This window comes from Triturus cristatus, chromosome 1_1, assembly GCF_964204655.1.
Source record: "Triturus cristatus chromosome 1_1, aTriCri1.1, whole genome shotgun sequence".
NCBI lineage: Eukaryota > Metazoa > Chordata > Amphibia > Caudata > Salamandridae > Triturus > Triturus cristatus.
This window is the reverse complement of record NC_140579.1, coordinates 36,942,649-36,963,419: the sequence shown is the minus strand read 5'-3', so window position 1 is coordinate 36,963,419 and position 20,771 is coordinate 36,942,649. Positions and strand designations below refer to the sequence as shown.

General features: G+C 45.8%; 1 protein-coding gene across 1 annotated transcript in view; it reads right to left on the bottom strand.

The window, feature by feature from the left end:
* The window catches only part of LOC146869280 (RNA helicase MOV-10-like), a 283,487-nt gene that overhangs the window by 158,930 nt on the left and 103,786 nt on the right, over positions 1–20,771 (bottom strand). The window contains exons 7-9 of the mRNA XM_085633089.1: positions 5,525–5,628; positions 1,586–1,683; positions 1,022–1,141 (exon numbers count right to left, since the gene is read on the bottom strand). Of these exons, the coding sequence (XP_085489215.1) occupies positions 1,022–1,141; positions 1,586–1,683; positions 5,525–5,628 (322 nt within the window). The remainder of the gene's footprint in view (positions 1–1,021; positions 1,142–1,585; positions 1,684–5,524; positions 5,629–20,771) is intronic.

Genomic DNA, 20,771 nt, shown 5'->3' with positions numbered 1-20,771 from the left:
ATATCTACTCTAAATATTTCAGTTTTCAGGAATTTCCTGAAATACAGGTTACTGTGTTCATAGTCAACAAATTATGATGGAGGGCGTGTCATCAATTACATCCTTTAACTTGCAGGGACTTGCCTCAGTGGTCCTTCCTCTTACAGGTTCAATGAAGGATCAGAAAAGGAGAAGCTAAGTGAAGGTTCCTAGTAGGTAAGCACATAGACGTCACATAGCGCTGCATGAAACAAAAGAATATAGGCGAGCCCTCCTTTTCACTGCATTGAAGGGTAAAAGGCTCAGCTGAGCACCAGTGATTGAACAGGGTCCTGATCCTCAGCTGGCGGCATGTGTTAGTCATCCTCACAAGACTGACGCTTCACCTCAGGTCATTCTCCATGTGGTTCTATCCCTACTCGTGACAATGCTTGAAGGGTGAGTGAAGATTTGTACAAGTACATTTTGTACTTCATAGTTTCAACTCAGTGAACAGGAAGCCTCACCAATGTTCTTTTGTTTCATGCTGAACTTACAGGTCTCACCACCCTCAAGTGAGAATGACCTTTTTTCACCTCCACATAGGTCACACTTTTACACCAAAATTGGTCTTTCACTTCCATACCCCTACATAATTACTCTGAGCAACTGGATTTATAATCCCATTAAATAAATGCATTGTTTTTACCCACAGATCAGATTGTTTTGTAGCATTGGAATTCGAATGCGAAACCAAGTGCCACCAAGATGCCAAATGAACAATATCAATGGCCTAAGCAAGGGTGGCAGCAATTTCAAAGGCACTCATTTTGCGATTATTCTTTCACTATGTCAACACTATCTCACAACTTAAGAGCCTGTGCATCTCAGCTACAGGAATCCAGGAGTAAAGAGACAATTTTAAGTAGACACTCTATTAAGCTGTATTTGTATGGGCCCTTCATCTTCATTTTAAGTTTTTCCAAATTTTAATCCCCAAAATTTTACAGTTCAAAGGTTTCTTGTAAACCCAAATGTATACGTGAAGCACCTTTGGACTCACCTAAACCATGTTTGATGGCGACAGGGGACCTCAAGATTGGCCCGAGCTGCTTCGGGTCACCTGCTAGAACCAGCTGTCCTCCATCTTTGTTGGTCAGGGTGTCCATTGCATCCATTATTCCTGAAACGGTTGAACTAAAGATTTATGCTGGCTGCTCCTCTTGGACCATTATCAATACTGTCAAACTGAGGAGCATTACCAAAGTCTCGAGGCGCTTCATGTGACGCGGCAAAACGTTATCGCATTGACATAGTCTGTTAAAAGGTCATCCATAGGGGGAACCTCTTCAAAGCGAATATTGTTTTAGGTGCACGGAGTTGACAAAACCCTCTCAAAGTTTAAAGACCTTCCAGAAGGCTCATTCAGGGTTTGGGCAGAATAAAATATGCACACCAAGGAAGAGTATTTTCTGCTACTTCCTCGCAGTGGCGCTCTAAGACCACTGACTCATCATCTCATCCAAAATGAGAGGAAACTTCACAATTGACAAGGCCAGGAGTTAAAGATGTAGAAATGTTGCACATAAGCAAATGATGTGAGACAAAGATACCAAAATACCCATACCTGCTATTGCAATGACACATTCAGGCTCCACGGCATGCCCGGATTCATCAATGAATACATGAGAAAAGTGACCATGAGGGAAGTTTGCAGAAACAAGTCTAAAATGAAAATAGAGTCAAATAAGACAATTATCAACATGGCTTTATCTACCCATATTATTGAACTAAAGACCTAAGGCAGAAATGCAGAAGGTGTAAGAAAATATAAATTCCTGCATATGCAGCAGCCACAGTAAGGTGTAAAATGCCAAATAAAGAATAAAGGAGTTTCTTTATATTCTCTCCCCTGCATCAGTCAAACATACAAAAAACCCATCTGTTTAGGTTAGAGAATCCTGGTTAAAGTTTTAAATTCTGGAAATAATCCTAAAGGACATGCTACCTCTGATCAAAGGCTGGCAAGCCCAACCATCATTGTTTCTGTTGCATGTATCCTGCGAACTGAAGTCTAAAAGGGCATCTAGCTGGACTACCTCAAATGCCTGCATTCCCAGGCAGTTCCATCAGTTTTATTACTGGTGATTTATAACAGATTTGTTGAATTTTTTCAGTTTTTCTTAAAAATTCTGATGGAAATCGAGTAAATGATTTAATTTTCAGGAGCACAACCCCCTTCTCCCCCGTGGATTAGGCCCTTAAATGAATATTCTGCTTTCATTCTTGTATCTTCCGTTTTTTTTGTTTTTTATTATTCTCTGCCTTTCTCACTGCCGCACACCCAAATTATGCTAACGTTTGCCCAACCAATTCCTCTTTTCTATTTTAAGTAGATCCTTTCCTGATGCTACACTTTTTCCCTAAAACCGCACTTAGTTTTTTTACTTCTCTGCAACATATTCTGTTTGCTTCCTCCATTAATTTTGCATTTCCTATTTAATCACCCAAAATGTCAGTAGGCAGAGGTAATTAAATGGAGTAAGTGACATTAACGTCCCAGACACCGTATCCAGACCCCATTTTCGCTGCCCCCTTTCATTTCTCCTCTGCAACAAATGCAGTGAAGTTACTCCCTTCAGAAAATTGTCCTATATAAAAAGGAAAGTTACCATAATAGATTCAAAAAGTGGGTTTGGCTTTTTTCATGACGTGCAATTCTGTCAAATGTTTCTTGTGGCCTTAATGCAACGCCTAAGACTTCCCAACCCACCGCCCCAAGTCACAAGGATCCTTCACTTGGCCGCGCGGAACAGACGAGTTTGCTTGTAAGCCTTGAGAAGATCAAGGCAAGGACACCTAGAGCTTTGCATCCCTGTCCCTAGGTTTTGGCTGTGAAGAACCATCGCGGCTCAAGGATGTGATTTCTCCGAGTACATCCGAGGATCACACAGTCCATTCTTGTTTTGCAGTTCAGAACTCATGCGGAGACCCTCAAGTGCAGGCTGCGTTTGCTCTGCCCAAAACAACCCAACGAACAGAAACATTGGGGACAGCACATGAACACGTTTTGCACATTACTCACGCACATTTCTTAGCCCGTCTCAGTAAGACATGGACACCATCAATCAGTGGTTAAAAAGATTTCCTGGGATCTAAATTAAAAGCTTTTTTTCAATGTATCTTTTGTTTTATGCAGTTGTCCATGTTTGGCCTAGAAACAGATTTTGCTTGATTTTTTTCTTTTGTTAAAGTCTTGTTTGGCTTCAATCTTGTGGACCTAGCTTCCCACCTTTAAAGGAGTCGTTGATTGAGAACCACTGCCATCAGACAATAACACCAAAGTGCACAGGAAGTGAGCAGCTAGGCAGAAAAGGAAGGGGGGGATTAAATGTCTGTTATACTTGGCTAATGCTTGCGGAAGGGGGGGTGGGGAGGCGAATCAGCGGTTGGACCAATTTCTAGAACTGCACCACCATGATTTAGGACTACATGATTCTTTTTGCTGCCATTGGTTGCACACCAGTATTATGTCATTGTGTAAAACTTTAAAGTTATAAAAAAAACAACAACAAAAACACCATACTACGTGCTTGACTTATCCTACTAGGACTGCCGCCTAACTTCAGTCTGCGGAATGCAGTGTGCGCACACCTTCATCACCGCATCAGAATACAGAAGCGACAAGGTATAAACCAAGAAACAAACATTGCTGAGTGCACACCCTTACCTTCCAGCTGTCACCAGGGTTGTAATGATACCCCTGTAGGTCTCCAGCTCCTCCTTCCCAGGGAACACATGGCACACCTTCATCGCCGCATCAGAATACAGAAGCGACCAGGTATAAACCAAGAAACAAACATTGCTGAGTGCACACCCTTACCTTCCAGCTGTCACCAGGGTTGTAATGATAACCCTGTAGGTCTCCAGCTCCTCCTTCCCAGGGAACACATGGCACACCTTCATCGCCGCATCAGAATACAGAAGCGACAAGGTATAAACCAAGAAACAAACATTGCTGAGTGCGCACCCTTACCTTCCAGCTGTCACCAGGGTTGTAATGATAACCCTGTAGGTCTCCAGCTTCTCCTTCCCAGGGAACACATGGCACAGCTTCATCACCGCATCAGAATACAGAAGCGACAAGGTATAAACCAAGAAACAAACATTGCTGAGTGCACACCCTTACCTTCCAGCTGTCACCAGGGTTGTAATGATAACCCTGTAGGTCTCCAGCTTCTCCTTCCCAGGGAACACATGGCACACCTTCATCGCCGCATCAGAATACAGAAGCGACAAGGTATAAACCAAGAAACAAACATTGCTGAGTGCACACCCTTACCTTCCAGCTGTCACCAGGGTTGTAATGATAACCCTGTAGGTCTCCAGCTTCTCCTTCCCAGGGAACACATGGCACAGCTTCATCGCCGCATCAGAATACAGAAGCGACCAGGTATAAACCAAGAAACAAACATTGCTGAGTGCACACCCTTACCTTCCAGCTGTCACCAGGGTTGTAATGATAACCCTGTAGGTCTCCAGCTTCTCCTTCCCAGGGAACACATGGCACACCTTCATCGCCGCATCAGAATACAGAAGCGACAAGGTATAAACCAAGAAACAAACATTGCTGAGTGCACACGCTTACCTTCCAGCTGTCACCAGGGTTGTAATGATAACCCTGTAGGTCTCCAGCTTCTCCTTCCCAGGGAACACATGGCACAGCTTCATCGCCGCATCAGAATACAGAAGCGACAAGGTATAAACCAAGAAACAAACATTGCTGAGTGTGCACCCTTACCTTCCAGCTGTCACCAGGGTTGTAATGATAACCCTGTAGGTCTCCAGCTTCTCCTTCCCAGGGAACACATGGCACAGCTTCATCACCGCATCAGAATACAGAAGCGACAAGGTATAAACCAAGAAACAAACATTGCTGAGTGCACACCCTTACCTTCCAGCTGTCACCAGGGTTGTAATGATAACCCTGTAGGTCTCCAGCTTCTCCTTCCCAGGGAACACATGGCACACCTTCATCGCCGCATCAGAATACAGAAGCGACCAGGTATAAACCAAGAAACAAACATTGCTGAGTGCACACCCTTACCTTCCAGCTGTCACCAGGGTTGTAATGATAACCCTGTAGGTCTCCAGCTTCTCCTTCCCAGGGAACACATGGCACAGCTTCATCGCCGCATCAGAATACAGAAGCGACAAGGTATAAACCAAGAAACAAACATTGCTGCGTGCACACCCTTACCTTCCAGCTGTCACCAGGGTTGTAATGATAACCCTGTAGGTCTCCAGCTTCTCCTTCCCAGGGAACACATGGCACACCTTCATCGCCGCATCAGAATACAGAAGCGACAAGGTATAAACCAAGAAACAAACATTGCTGAGTGTACACCCTTACCTTCCAGCTGTCACCAGGGTTGTAATGATAACCCTGTAGGTCTCCAGCTTCTCCTTCCCAGGGAACACATGGCACAGCTTCATCGCCGCATCAGAATACAGAAGCGACAAGGTATAAACCAAGAAACAAACATTGCTGAGTGCGCACCCTTACCTTCCAGCTGTCACCAGGGTTGTAATGATAACCCTGTAGGTCTCCAGCTTCTCCTTCCCAGGGAACACATGGCACAGCTTATTTTCGTCCCAATTGCAGCATGGCTAGATTCAATAGAAATATAAACAAACACCACTCAGATTCAATTTGAAAGTGTTAGATTTTGCACAGGATTATTATACTTCCAAGTGAGGGGTGCAAACTTCTAAGGCAAGTGCTTGATTTCAGTTTGTTCAGAAAGAAAAATATGTTGTTCTGCAAAGTGGTAGCTCTACCTAAGACAGGGGTATTTTCTTCCTTTGATTGAATGAAAACACAAGTCCCCCTTTTTTGCAATTTTACATCCTCCATGATGGTGTACTCCCTAAAATATTTTTAATACTTCAGGTAGTTAAAAAAGCATTAAAAGGAGGCATATCTTGCGGATTGACATAATACGTAAAACCCAGAGCCTCTTGAGTTGTGAATGTCTACTAATGCCTGTATAGCCCACGTGTCACTCACTGCCAGAGGTGCAGGCTGACCCGTGGGATGGGCATCATGTTTAATGTAGGTGGTACACAACTGTCCTAGGCTAAATCACAAACCTGGCTTTTTTTACATTATGTCAACATCTAAGGTTTACTGATCAGACTATGCAACATGGCTTTCTGAAGCATACATTTGAATGCAGTCTATTCTTCAAATGTAAATTTCAGGATACTGTTTGCTTTAAGTCTTTACTACTAAAACTAATTTAAGTGGAGCGAGCTGGGAGACCATCAGCAACCATGCACCTGCTATAGATCACAGAGTGGTAAATAAAGCAATAGACCCCACAAGCAAATGCCTACAGTTAGCGAAATATATGGGATATTGTTAGACCTGGCATCATTGGCATGAGTCTCTCCTCCATTTTTTTTCTGTTTGCCTCCTCCGGTTACGATGTTTTTGCTGGATTATTGCTTTGGGCACTGTGCCACTGCTGATCAGTGCCACAGTGCAAGTGCTCCCTATGCTAAATTGTTACGTTGATTGGTGTTACCATGATTGGCTTGGTTGACTTACTATTCAGACCCTAGTCTAGTGCACTGCGCGTGCTAAGGGCGTGTAAGTTAAACTGCTGCTGGTGGGCTTGCAGCACTGGTTGTGCCACCCACAGAAGCAGCGTGCAAAATGTGTCTCAGGCCTGCCACCGCGGCGCCTGCGTGCAGTCCCTGACTGCCATGTCGACTTGGTAAGGAAACCTACTTACCAGTCTCTAAACCTTCCCTTTGCCACATTTCAGACACCTCTATGGTAGGCCCTAGGGCAGGGTGCATTGTTGGTAAAAGGTAGGTCATGCCCTGATGTGTGTGGCATGACCTAATAGTGAATTACAGCCATTTTCGTTTTTCACTATTGAAGGGCTACCTGCCTCCAATAGGCCAGACTGGGCAGACTGATTATTAACCCCATTATAATCTAGCTGACTCAGGGAGCATGGTAGCAAGTCGAGTTTAGTATCCCTGAACTCCGAATTTAATAACACACCCTGTAGGATGGATGGGTTTTAAATTCTATGTTTGAAAATAGCACTTTTAGAAAGTGGCTATTTTCTTGTCCAACTATCTACCGGTCTCTGCTGGTTTGGTGTGTGTGTCAGGGGCTGGGTGGCTCCAGAGGTCTGAGTGAGTCAGTGTGGGGTGAATGGGGCGTTTACACGTAGAGTGAGGGAAGAGTAGCCTGCCCTGCCTGACACAATACTGGCTCCGCCTCCTGCTGGGCGACTGATAGCCCTGCTCCTGCCAGTGACAATACTGGCTCCGCCTCCTGCTGGGCGGCTGAGGACTCTGCCCTGCTCAGTGAATAGGCCAGGTGCCTCTGCCTGGCAACACCCACAACAAACCTGAGATGGTGGGAATTTCCCTGCTTGGACAAAGGGAACAAAGGAGAAAAGGGGTATAAGAGAAGGACCCCTGAACCAAGAACTCAGATCACTTCTGACAAGGAAACCTGTACCAAGGACAAGAAGCCTGCTGATCTAAGGACTTGCCTCCCCTTTCTGCCAGAGTGCTGTTTTGCTGTGGAGGAACCTGAAAGCTGCTTCTTTATTTTTGCCAAGGAACAAGGAGAGAGGAACTTGGTGTGTACTCTCTGAACACTTGCTAGGAAATCTCCAAGGACTGGAAGAGTGCCAGTCTCCTGCTGAAGTCACAGGGCCAAAGGACTTCACCATTCGCTGAATTGCTGGAAAGTGTTGTTTCCAGTACACAAGGGAAAATCTGCAGTCTCGACGCCGCCGGGCCCGATCGACGCCAGCAGCAACGCCAGTGAGCAGTGGGTATCGGCCCCGGCTCCAAGTGACCCCATCTCGACGCCGGTATCAACGCCAGTGAGGAGTGAGTATCGGCTCTACCTCCAAGCGACCCCGTCCCGACGCCGCTGCTGATCGCATCGACTCGACGCCCTTCTCGACGCCGTGAGCGCTGCTCCGGCCCGACATCCCTCAACGCCGCTGCGGATTGACCCGACTCCGAGGCACGATCGACGCCGACCTCGACGCCGACATCTCGACGCCGTGGATCATCGTTTTCTTCGCTTCTCAAGGTACTGTACTTGTGGGGTCTGTTGCGACTCCAGGCTCGACGTAGCGCTCCTCGCGGTCGACGCCGAACCTTGGGAATCTTGTAGACTCGACGTCGTGTGACTCCTGTGGGGGTTACGTTGTTGCCAAAGAACTGTGCTCAGAAGAATACTTTGCTAAAGAACTATTTGCCAAGAAGAAACCTTACTTGAACTATTATTTTTCCTTCCAAAGAGTATTTATTAAGACTGTGGTATATTTTTGTCGTTATTTGGTCTTGTGCTAAGCCTTATATAAAAATACTATTTTTATAATAACTTCTGTGTCGTGTCCATCTGTAGTGTATTCACTTTATTACTGTATGTGGTCATAAATGCTTAACACACTGCCTCTGAGATAAGCCTGTCTGCTCTGCCAAGCTACCAAGGGGGTAGCAGGGGTTATCTGAGTGTGTAATCCCCTTGCCCTGACTAGAGTTGGTGGGTCCCTATTTGTCAGAAGTGTATACCTCTGCCAACTAGAGACCGCCGGTTCTAACAGATATGTACTCCAAGAGCGACCACTGACCGAATGTATTGTGGGGTGTAAGAAACTGGGTTCCTTGGTGATGAGACAGGACTCCGCATCGCAGCCCTATAGCTACTTCAGAACCACAGTTGCATGACGCATCCTTGACCCGGTATCTTGCAATGATCCACTAACAAGGATTTAAACTACTTTGTTCAGTGGGCCAAACTTGCTCCTTGTAAGAAATTGGGTTACTGGTTGAGGGGGGTGAAACCGCACTCAAGCAGCAACCAAAATGTCCGTCAGGGTGAAGACACAAGCAAACTCCAAATTTAACGGTGGTTAACCCTTAACCCCAAAGCAGTAAGGCCTAACTTGGAGACAACGTGTAAAGTATTTATGCAGTACTTCAAGCAGTTTTAAAGTGAAAACAATGCAAGAATGATCCCAAACCAATTTAGAAAAATAGAGTAAAAGTTAATAAATTGAGATCAAAACAACATATATACAAACAGTAGAACCGGAGATACGCAATCTCAAAGTTTAAAGTAAAAATAGTGGCTAGCACCAGCTTTGGTTATCTGGTCACAACAGACTGGGCAAAGTCACAAGTTGAGGTCGACTGCAATGAGGCATGGGCCGGATACATGGACAGTTAGACCCATCAGCCTTAGGGTGGTCTTCCCCCAAACATTTTGCCTCACTCCTTCATATTTTTCTGATCTCGTTTCTTTTGGCCTTAGAACTCTATGAACTTTGCCACTACTAACCAATGCCAAATTGTGTGTGCTCACTCCTTAGAACATGGTATCATTGGCTTATTTACTTTACTTATAATTACCTAGTGAAGTGGTACTACATTTACCCAGGGCCTGTAGATTAAATTCTAATAGTAGGTCTGCAGCACTTGTTGCACCGCCCACTTAAGTAGCCTTGCAAACCTTTCTCAGGCCTGCCATTGCAGCCTGGGTGTGCAGTTTTAAACTGCCATTTCGACCTGGCAAATCAACCTTTTGCATGCCTATACCTGCCTTTTTAGGTCGAGCCTAGACAGCACATGCGCGGTCTGCAAGACCTAGAGTAAGCAGTATACTGGCATGTAATCCCGCCTGCCGCTTGCCTTTGGCTAATTCCTCCGTTGCTCTTCTCTTTTGACTCTGTATGGGTTGGCTCTTCCAATACATCACTTCCGATGTATCGGAAGCAGCACCAACCAACTACAGTTTTGTTACGGAGTAAAGTGTTTAGCTCTTTCATTTGGGACTATTTTGTCTGTTTTGTGCTAGGGATATTTCATCACAGCAGCGCCAAGCACTGCACCCGGTTTCCTGTTATTTTCTTTTTTTTTTTATCTATCAGCATGGTGCCCTTAAATATGCACGGGCGCTGCGCTTTATAGTTTAGCGCTGCGCCCGCTTTCATCATTATTGTCGGCTGCTTCTCTGTTTTTCCTTTCACATGTATACTCTGGTGTTCCTCATGCACCATCTTCGCCTCCTACCTTCTCTCACTGACCCTTTCTTGACTGTTTTTAAGGGAGATGCCTGAATTAACTCTGCCTGCACTGGTAAACACGCGCTGCCTTCTAAATGCTGTCCTTGCCAGCCCCGGCAGCAACCCGGAGCCTTCTGTTTGTGCACCCCACTTCTAGTCAGTCTCTCACATTGAAGCTGTTAATTGGCCACAGACGTTACCATGGCAGGCTGAGGGCTGCAGCGAACCCTTTAACCATGGGATTCAGGGGTGTAAACTAGGCCCTGCCATAATCCAAGGTTAGCTCCCGCAAGGTCTGTGAGCCCCTCTACCCCCGTCACTCAATGCAATTGTAATTTGATTTATATAGCGCTTATTCCCGCTTTTCAGCGAGTCCCAGATGATTTCCTTTCATTTTGCGGCAATATACTATAACGAACAAGGCACACGTAGATCTTGCAAGTATTTAGATGCGAGTTGCACATTTTCAGACGATTCCTTGTTTTACTCTAAATACCTGATGTTATCTGAATACAGGGTTGGGACACTCCACGTGAAGAGGCTGCCATGAGAAAAGCAGGGCTAATGCCTCTAAACGATTGAAACAAAGGCCTGTAAGATTAATCTCCTCTGCACTTCTGATGCAAGCTAAAAGAAAAACTGACTTAGTTGAACATTCTTTAAACACATGCCCTCACACGATCACCAAATATGAACAGACTAATACCAGCTGACTTAATGCTACCTGGACCGCCCTTGGGGTTTCCATATACAAATAATTGTAACGTCGAACCCCGGTGCAGTTGTATTAATTGCGGTGGATCGGGACTACAGCTCCCAGAAGGCACTTGGTTATTCATTAAAGGTCTGCTATATAGTGTCTCAGTGAGATGGATGGAGCAATTTGTAAATCTAGAATACCATGGCAATGGTAAAAATGCGTTATTCATGCTTTTGTCCTTGAGGCGGGGGAGGAGGAGGGGGGGGGGGGAGATCTCACAATATTACTGTATTATCTAACACTCAGTGGTGCCAAATTCAATCTGATGAAGTTATACCTCATCTGGTAAATACCTCACACACTGAGCCAGTATTTACCATGTGTAATTTTACCGAGTACGAAATTAGTGCACGCAATTGTGGTCATTTTAAAATGAGACCCTAAATGTTGTGTTAAAACTCAGCACAGTTGACATTGTGCCACAAAGCTGTACCGCCTGATTTAACACAAAAAAGTAAATGATGTCAGGAGACTTTAAGTTTTCCCAGATTTCCATTTTTAACCTCTGGTAACTTTAGGTGTGAACCCTTGGGGACAAAAACCAAGTAAGGGAACCACTGTTCATGTGCATGACCAGTAATTGTGGCTCAGTGACGCTACTTCTAGCAGCAAGCCACGAGTGTGGTGACAGGTGTGCTCTCTCATCACAGCAGCAAAGTGGCGTAAAGGCCAGAGCTCCCGACTCTGGAGCTGGGGAACCCTGTGATTCTGGGCAAATCATTTAATCTCCCGGTGCCTACCAAAAAAACATATCCTTGTGTAACATAATTGGTGCTTATGTAAAGCGCTCCAATAACTTCAGGTCGAGTTCGCGCTTTGTAAAACTGCAAAAAAAGGTTGAGTGATGGCTGCTGAAGATTGGGCTAGTTGGGGGTGTCCACATAAAGAAAACAAACTTGTTGGAGGGGCCAGCGTCTCTAGGTTTCCAGGAAGACCTGCTGGCACCTTTGCTTCAATACTTGTTAGTGGTTTTCCATCCGATAAGTGGAGTGTTTTGTGCCTTGGTCGACAGTGCTAAATGGCCTTGTACATCCGGCCAAAACGCTCTTCACACATTTTGTGGCAACCTATCTAATACTGTGTGTAAAAGAATATTAAAACAATGATTTTCATATTTACAGTGCTTTCAGCAAGCTGGGCTCTCGTAGCAAAATGAATGCACATCACCATTTCCTGGTGCACCAACCTGCGAGAGCAATGCACACAGACTCTACAGCAGCAGAACTGGCAGCAGGCCATGTGGACAGCTTCAAGGTTTAGTGCTAGCATTGAGGAAATGGCCACTACGCACCTGCAAGCGTTCAGGAAGCACCAAGTCAGGATTCACTTAGGTCTCGTCACAATGTTGCTCTTCCACAGGCTTGAGTGGAGCTTCACCTTATTTTGCCAGTATAGGGTAGGATGGGATACGTATTTATATAGCGCAGCGAATGCCGCAGCGTCTTGGCGCTCATACAACACAAAAGGGGAAACAAAATCCTCAAATACAAGCCTCTTGAAAGAGCTGTCTCTTTAACATTTTTCTGAAGGTCTGATGGTTATGTATAGATTTTAAAGAGTGGGGAAGCCTATTCCAGAGTCCGGCGGCACGAACCGAAAAGGCTCTGCCGCCCCATCTAGCTTTCCTAATCCGATTAATCTTGATGAGACTCTGAGTGCTCGATCTTAGCACACGGCCGGCGGTATAAGGAATAAACAGCTTCTGAACGTCCCTAGCACCACCTCCGAAGACAGCTTTGTGTACCAGGCAGATAGCTTTAAAATCTATACGCAGATGGACAGGAAGCCAGTGTAATGCAATGATTCCCTCTGAGATCGATTGATCTCTTGGGACGTCCAATAATAACCTCGCCGCTGCGTTTTGGAGAGTCTGCAACCTTCCTATCTGCCTCTTGTTTATCCCTAGCAATAAAGCGTTGCAGTAGTCTAGTCTGGATAGGACAAGTCCCACCACCACCGCTTTGCGCATTTCGGCGCTGATGAAAGGAAAAATCTTACGCAGCGTCCTTATAAGGAAGGAGCAGGATGATGCAAGGCTGTTGACATGGGCTGAAAAATTCAGCTGATTGTCAAACAGCATGCCCAGATTTCTCACTTTGGGCACGGGGCAGGGACACTGCCCAGCCCTTGCCGGCCACCAAGATCTGTTCCACAAGGGACTTCCATGACCAAACTCCATAATCTCGGTTTTCTCAGTATTAATGTTCAGGAAGCTTTCCTGCATCCAACTCATAATTTCTGACAGACACCTATGGAATTTAAGGGCTAAGTCAGTAGAATGTTTAGCCGCGGAAATTATGAGCTGAGAGTCATCAGCGTAGGAGACTATCTGGAACCCATGCTTCCTGATGAGTTTCGCCAAGGGAGTCACATAGATGTTGAACAGCGTGGGTGACAATGCTGAGCCCTGAGGAACACCACACGGCAGCTGAAAACTGTCCGACTGTAGCCCGTCCCAAAGTAAATTTTGCTCCCTCCCCTCCAGAAAAGAGGAGAGAAGGGACAGTGCCGTCCCCCGAATGCCAACCTCCTGAAGCCTCTGAGTCAACACCGTATGATTTACGGTGTCGAAGGCTGCTGATAAATCTAGCATCACTAGGACTGCCTTACCTCCCTTGTCCACAATATTGCGGATCTCCTCTGCTGCCACCAGAAGGGCTGACTCCGTAGAATGCTGTGCCCGAAAACCATGTTGGCTCGAATCAAGTAGGTTGTGGGCAGTTAAATATTCTGTCAGGGATCTATTTAGCTCCCTTTCCATAATTTTAGCTGCAAAAGGCAGAGCGGCGATTGGGCGATAGTTCTTTAGTGTAAGAGGGTCTAATGAGGGTTTTTTTAATAGCGGTCTGATGATTGCGCTCTTCCAGCTTCTAGGGTAGGTGCCGGACTCTATTACCTGGTTGATTAAAGCGCATAGCTCTCCAGCAATCAGGTCTGGCGCAAGGTGCATAACAAGGGGGGGGGGGGGGCAGGGATCTTTAGGTGAGCCTGATTTCGTCAGAGTAATCAATCTACAAGTTTCCTCTATTGTAATGAGAGGGAAGGGGCTAAGGCCAGAACTGTCCTCCCCACCAGTTGTCAATAGCTGGCTATGACTATCCGGACTAGGGTGCAGATTAAGAAGATCCCTATATATTACCTGCACCTTGTATTGAAAAAAACGGGCAAGTTTCTGGCACATTTCCAGGTTTGGCCGATAAATGTTATCCGAAAGGGGCTTGGAAAGGGCCGTGATAGTTTTAAAAAGCTCCTTGGCTGAATTCCCTGCATCCTTAATCTTAGTCTCATAGAATGTCCTTTTGGCTGATATAATTGCCTCTCTATAAGCTGATAGAGTATGGTTATATCTGGCCTTTCGGTCAATACTATAGTCGACTCTCCAAAGGCGCTCAGCCCTTCTACAAGTACTCTTCAAGACCTTAAGCTCCCTATTGTACCAGGGGGCAGATGGCTTAGTCCTACTTGTACTAAGCCGTTTACCAGGCACTACTTCATCACCCGCATCCGCCAGCCATTTGTCAAAGAGCAGTGCTGCCTCGGAGTTGTCTCTACTATGAAGGGGGCGTGATTGACCCAGTAATTAGATTATCCGCCTTCGTCTGAGACCAAAGTCTAGTTATTATCCTCCGGCGCTTTAGAGCGGGAGGACGCTGCTACTATTTCCGCTCTGATAGCAAAATCCACTACGCTGTGGTCGGACCAAGGAGGAGCTTTAATGTTAATAATTTCCAGATCCATATTGCTCGTCAAAATACCATCTTGGGTGTGACCCATTGTATGAGTCGGACCCTTGACCACTTGGTTAAAGCCTAGGGCTGTTAGATTATCCAGTAGTAAAGCTACCTCTGGTTGATTACTAAGTTCTAAGTGGTAGTTGAAATCGCCCAGAAGGATAAAAGGGTGAGGATCCATTCGGGATTCCAAATGGCTCATAAGCTTTGAGGGGAAAGTGGATTTAGGCCCAGGCGGTCGATAGATTAATAGGCCTTGCAGTTTGAAAACATTTCCCAAATATATAGTAAAATAAAGTGCTTCTGCTGGGAGATCAAGATATGTTTCCACTCGCAGGTTTAAATGTGCTTGATGAGCCACCGCTATCCCCCCGCCCCTCTTGCCTCTCCTATCTTGAGAGGAGACCACATAACCGCTGGGTATGGCGATGTTCCAGCCTGGGCCCGATGTATTGTCGGTCAAGGTTTCGGTTAGAAAGATTATATCAGGGGAGCGGCTTTCTACCAGATCAGCGATCTGATACTTATTCCTATGTAAAGAGCGAACATTTAAAAGTATGACAGTTGAATAAGAGCCTTTTAGAGTTTGAGATCCAGTCCAGTCTGTTGTGGCTGGATTTATGTATGCTTATAGGGAGTAGGTGTTGGTTGTTGTCTTTCAAACATGCACAGAGATTAATTTAGGGACATGCCACCAAACAGATGTACACTCGCGCATGCTCGGGCGAATCTATAGGCATCACTTCCAGACCACATCTGGAAAAATAGCAAGGAGAAATAGGAGATGGACAGACACTTGTTTTTTAGTGGATAGCATTCATCCCTCATTGTGGATTAATATTCACACAAAAGGACGTTTGCACTCATCTGCGGGCAAATCAAAGCATAATCCCAAATAGTAATTGTAATGATTCATTATCAATATTTAGTCTGGTCTAAATATTAATAATGAATTACTACAATTACTACTTGGGATTAAGTTTTGGGCCAAAGATCATCCATCACTCGCTGCTGTTGATCGGAGTTCCTTAAACCTTGGTAGAACAGTGAAACAAAGCAGACAGGCTACCTCACCGGGCTCAGGCCCTCACAAGTTAAAGGTGGGAGTTACCGCTCCTTGGCCTTTTTTTTTTTTTTTTTTTTAATACTATTGTGGACCTCCTTTGTCTTCATACTTAGGCAACGTCTGGCCATACCCTCTTCCTTCGTCCTCACTCTTTAACACAAGTTTGCCAATTCGTTTTTTGTCTGAAATGTGATTATGGTTGTCTGTTGGGTCGCCTGTTTGGGTCACCATCTTGTGCTTGCTTTGCCTGTTTCAGAAAGCCATTCCATGCTTAGTCTGGTCAGGACAAGGCTCTGCCAGAGTCCTTCAGTCAGGGAGGTGGAGGTTAGCTGCATGAGCCAACGGTTTGAGATATGAGGCGGTGGAGGGAACATTTAGATATACATTGGTAAAGGAAGCTCGCCAGTCATCTAGAACTACCAACCCCCACCAACAGCCCCCCATCTTTATTGTGCTTTTAAAAAACGGAACACTCCAAAACCTCAATATAGGAAACCTATTGTAGGTTTGTCCACCTGTGAATGCCTGTAAGGCTACCTGGCATGTCATGATTGTTGTTTTCCACAAAGGGTGGTTCTACTACGCAGTAAGAAAACGAGCATGTGCTATGCAATAGGTCTCGCATTTGCGAGAGTTTGAGCAATTGCCATTGTAAATACCAATGCCTTTTATTTCTGTATTTTAAAAACCTGCAAGCGGTGCGTAAACATGCACTGTGTACTTGCAGTCGTTGCTTACGAGAAGTAACGCTGGCAGTAACTATGCCTCTTTTACTGTCAGCCTTCCTTTTCGTAAGCAAGGACTATAAGTACAAAGGGCGTGTTTATGCAGGGCATACAGCTTTTCCAAACACATAAATAAAAGGCATTGTCGTTTACAATGGCAATAGCTCAGACTCTTGCAAATGCGAGACCTATTGCACAGCAAATGCTTGTTAATACATGCACGTCACCCCTAGGGTGGACCCTAAACAGCCCACCGGGTATGGTGCGGTGTATTTAAAAAGTAGGCCATGTACTTTTAATATTTACATGTCCAGATAGTGAAAACGCCTAAATAGTTTTTCTCTAATGCAAGAGCCACCTCTCCCATAGGATAACATTGGGGTTGCCTTATTACATTTATTAAAAAGATTGCATACCCCCTGTAGTTAGTCTTGAGCCCGAGCAGTGGAGGCAAGAAACCAGAGAACCTAAAAGGGAATTCTCTAGAAGTTTCTCCAACTTCAAAGATGGCAAGAGGGATAATTATTGGACCTTAGACCAAATCTTCAGTACACTTCTGCACCAGTGGAAGACTGACAGGAAGGATTGAGGTGCTGCTGAAAGGACTGCCACTTTGTTGGACTGCTAGACTGACCTGCTGCCCTCTTGCCTTGGTGAGAAGGACTGGAACCTACAACCTGTACCCAGGACCATCAGAGTGACTCCAAGGGCTAGTTTCTAGTAAACAGCACCTTCACTCTGCAACTGTGAGTCTTAGCCTGCCACGGTGTGCCACCCCCAACCCAGACCCTTGGAAATGAGCTAGAAGGTGCTCGGTCAGCCCATCTGTGGATGCAGCAGAACGGTCACATCTACTCTGCTGCACAGCGCAACCCTGGGTAGAACCGACTGATAGTCTCTGCTGTGTGGACTTCCCCGGCACTAGTACTTTGCATCCCCCTTGCAGCCTCATAAGAACTACTGCTGCACGACTCATCCTCACATCGCAAGCCCCTCATAGACGGCCGCCTCAACGATGATGCAGGACTCCACGCTACAAGTCCCCCAGCTTCCTCAAAACCAGTCTGTACATGATGCAACCTCGACACAGGACTTTACATCGAAAGCCCCTGCTTTGAAGGCTTCCTTGAACAGAAGCAAGATCTAGCATTGCAGCCTTGCAACTTCCCTGAACAGCAGCCATGTGATGCATCTCTGGCCTGGACCTGCTCAATGCATCCACGACATGGGTCCTTGCAGCTCTCTGAAACCGGAATTTAGGTAGTCTTGTTCAGCAGGGGCACTGTAGCAGGCGTGCGCTTCATAGCAGTTGGCCCAGAATTTGAGACTTTGTCCTGATTCGCCATGACAAGATAACCATAGTTGGCATTTTCTGCTTTTTGGAGCTATATTCACTGAAACCTTAAACATTGCACATCTCCAGTTCTATTGATAGGATTTTTGTTGTCTTGGTATTATTATAATTATTAGATCTTACTACACTTTTTCAATTTTGTGTGGGATTTTTCTCGTGTTGTGTTTTCACTTTATTTGTGCTTGAAGTGGTGCATAACTACTTTACACATTGCCTCTAAAGTAAGCCTGAATGCCAAGCTACCAGAAGGTTTAACACAGGTTAATTTGGGTTTGCTTGTGACCCTGACCAGGATTGGGGTGGCTGCTTGAGATGGGTTTCAGCCCCCTCAATCATTAACCCAATTTCTTACAGGGCCCAAGTACCTTAAATCCTGGTTTGTGGATCATTGCGAGATCCTGCGTCGAGGATGCGTCATGCAGGGGCAGTTCTGAAGAAGCTACACGGCACGATGCAGAGTTCTTTTATCATCGAGGAATCTGTTGATAAGGTGCTTGCTCTGCAAAGGCATACGCAGGCCTGGTTCCTAGGGTACTGTGATGCAAGGTTCATAATCTGGGATGCGTTCATGCTGCATTGGTTCTGCCCACAGAATCACAGTTGGGCGGGCAGAGCACCAGGAGGCCCACTTCCAAAGGTCCAGGACTGAGAAGTCACCACTTAGGGGTCGCAGCAGGCAGAGGCCAGGAGGCGGACTCAAGGTGGTTGGAGCCGTATCTTTCCCCAAGGCTCTGAGCAAGAGACCAGACAACTAGCCATTGGAGTTACTCTGGTGGTCCTAGGATCAAGATGCAGGTCCAGTCCTTCGCCGGCAGCCGGGCAGCAGAGCAGCAGTCCTTCTTGCAGAGCAGCACAGCAGTCCTTCCGAGTCTTCTACAGGTCCACAGGTGTATTGAAGAGTTGGAACCGAGGGTCCAATATTTATACCTGGTGCTCACTTTGAAGAAGGAGAAGGTTCTGGAGGTTTCCAACCCCAGAGGTGCTAGCAATTTCCTAACTCCCTGCCCTGGCCCCAGCTTGTCTGGAGTCACAAATGACTTGAGTTCAACACTTTGTGTGTGCTGAGGCAGAGACTTTGTGATGTGCAGGTGTGGTAGGTGACAGCTCATCCCCTTCATCAAATTAGAGAGGACCCAGCCTACCAACACCTATTTCCCCTTTGTCTCACTGTCTGGGAGCAATACACAAAGACCAACTACCAGCTACATTTAGTCATTTGGAACAAGATGCAGGCTGCAGGCATCAAACTGTTAGGACAAGGGCCAACTTTCTGAAAGTGACACTTTCAGTATTGGGACTTAAAATCCACACCTACCATTAAAGAGAGTATTTTTTTTTTTTTTTTATATATTTTTTTTTTATTTAGCCACAAGAAAAAAAACGCTTATTATTACATGCCATGACATTTCCTGCATACATAATAAAAAGAAGACCATCTCAGATATTTGGAAAGACAATAAAAAAAATATCAAAATTCATGCAGAAATATACAGTGAGAATATTCACATAGCAGCTTGGATTACCCTATAACTTTCCTTTGATAGTATATCATAGATAAAGTGACTGTGCCATAAATAACTTACTAATTACAAGTTTGCTACTTCACCAAATTGCTGATTGGGGCCCATAATTTCTGCCCAAACTCTCTAATTTGTTTTACCCTTTAATGGATACACTGCAGATTCTATGTTGTGGATAGCCAGTAACCTAGATCTCCAATTAGAAAATGTAGGAGGATCTGTATTAATCCATGGTGAAGTTATGCAAGAGTGAGCCAGGGGCGTAACACAGGCCCCACACATCCTCCGCGGTGCGGGGGCCCGAGCTGCAGGGGGCCCCCTCAGCACAGTACTCTCGTCCGAGAGCTCGAGCAGGGGGCTGTGAGGAGGGTAGAGCAGGAAGACACGTCCTGAAATTAGCCTGGTGGAGAGGACAAGAGGCAGAGACAGATCGGGGGTGAAGCCTTGGAGAGGGAGAAAAGGACGGGAAAGTCTGAGTGGGGAGAGGAGGTGATGGTGAAAGAGACAGACTGGGGAGGGTGATCAGTGGACAGAAGGCAGGTAAGAGAGGACCCGAAGAGCATGAAGGAGTTGATTGACGTAGAACGAGAAGGGAAAGAGAGGCGAGGAGAGAGAGGTGGAGAGGAGACCGCAACGCAGAGAGAGAGAGGGAGCGGCCACCCATTACAGAAGTCACTGCAATAGTATTTATATAGCGCTTACTGCCCCTGACGAGGCGCCGAAGAAGGAGATCGGGGGAGAGAGAATAAAAATAGATACTTAGGAAAGATGTGCAGAGAAAGTGATGAGAGTGTTGTAGAAAGGACAGAGAGAGAAATAAAGGTCGACACCCGAGAGAGGATAAAGGAGAAACCGATAGAAGAGATGGCACTGATGAGAGAGTGTACAGGACGAAGAAAGAGATGGGGAAATAAGACTACAGATAGAGGGAATGACAAGACTGCAGGAGCGATGCACTGAAGAATCGGGAAGGGGAGAGAACAAGGAGAAGTGAGGGACTCAGAAAGAGAGACGCAGAGGGATGGATGGGGAAAAACAGGGAGTGTGAGAGGAAGTGATCGAGAAAAAGACGAGTGAGTACAGGGTGGGTGGAGGAGACGGACTAGAGGGAGTGATGAACAGAGAGAGGCAGTAACAGAGAAAGAGAATGATGGGGACAGGAGTGGACATAAGTGATGGAGAAGAGACCTTTGTGTGGTCGAGAACGGAAGGAAAGAGTGCGAGAGAAAGATAAAAGGGGAAGGAAACGACAAAGAAAGAAACCAGGAAGAGAGTGAGTGAGTGAGTGATAAAAAGGAAGTGATGGAGAGACTTGAAGGAGATGATCTGATGGAGACACACAGGGAGGAGAGTGAGTGATAAAGAGTGAGCGATGAGAGAGGCAAAGAGGATAATATATGATGGAGATACAGGGAGGAGAGAGAGTGAAGAGAGTGAGTGATAGAGAGGAAGTGATGGAGACAGACAGAGGAGATTGTCTGATGGTGTCACGCAGGGAGGAGAGTGAGTGATCGAGAATGAGTGATGAGGGAGACAGAGGATATT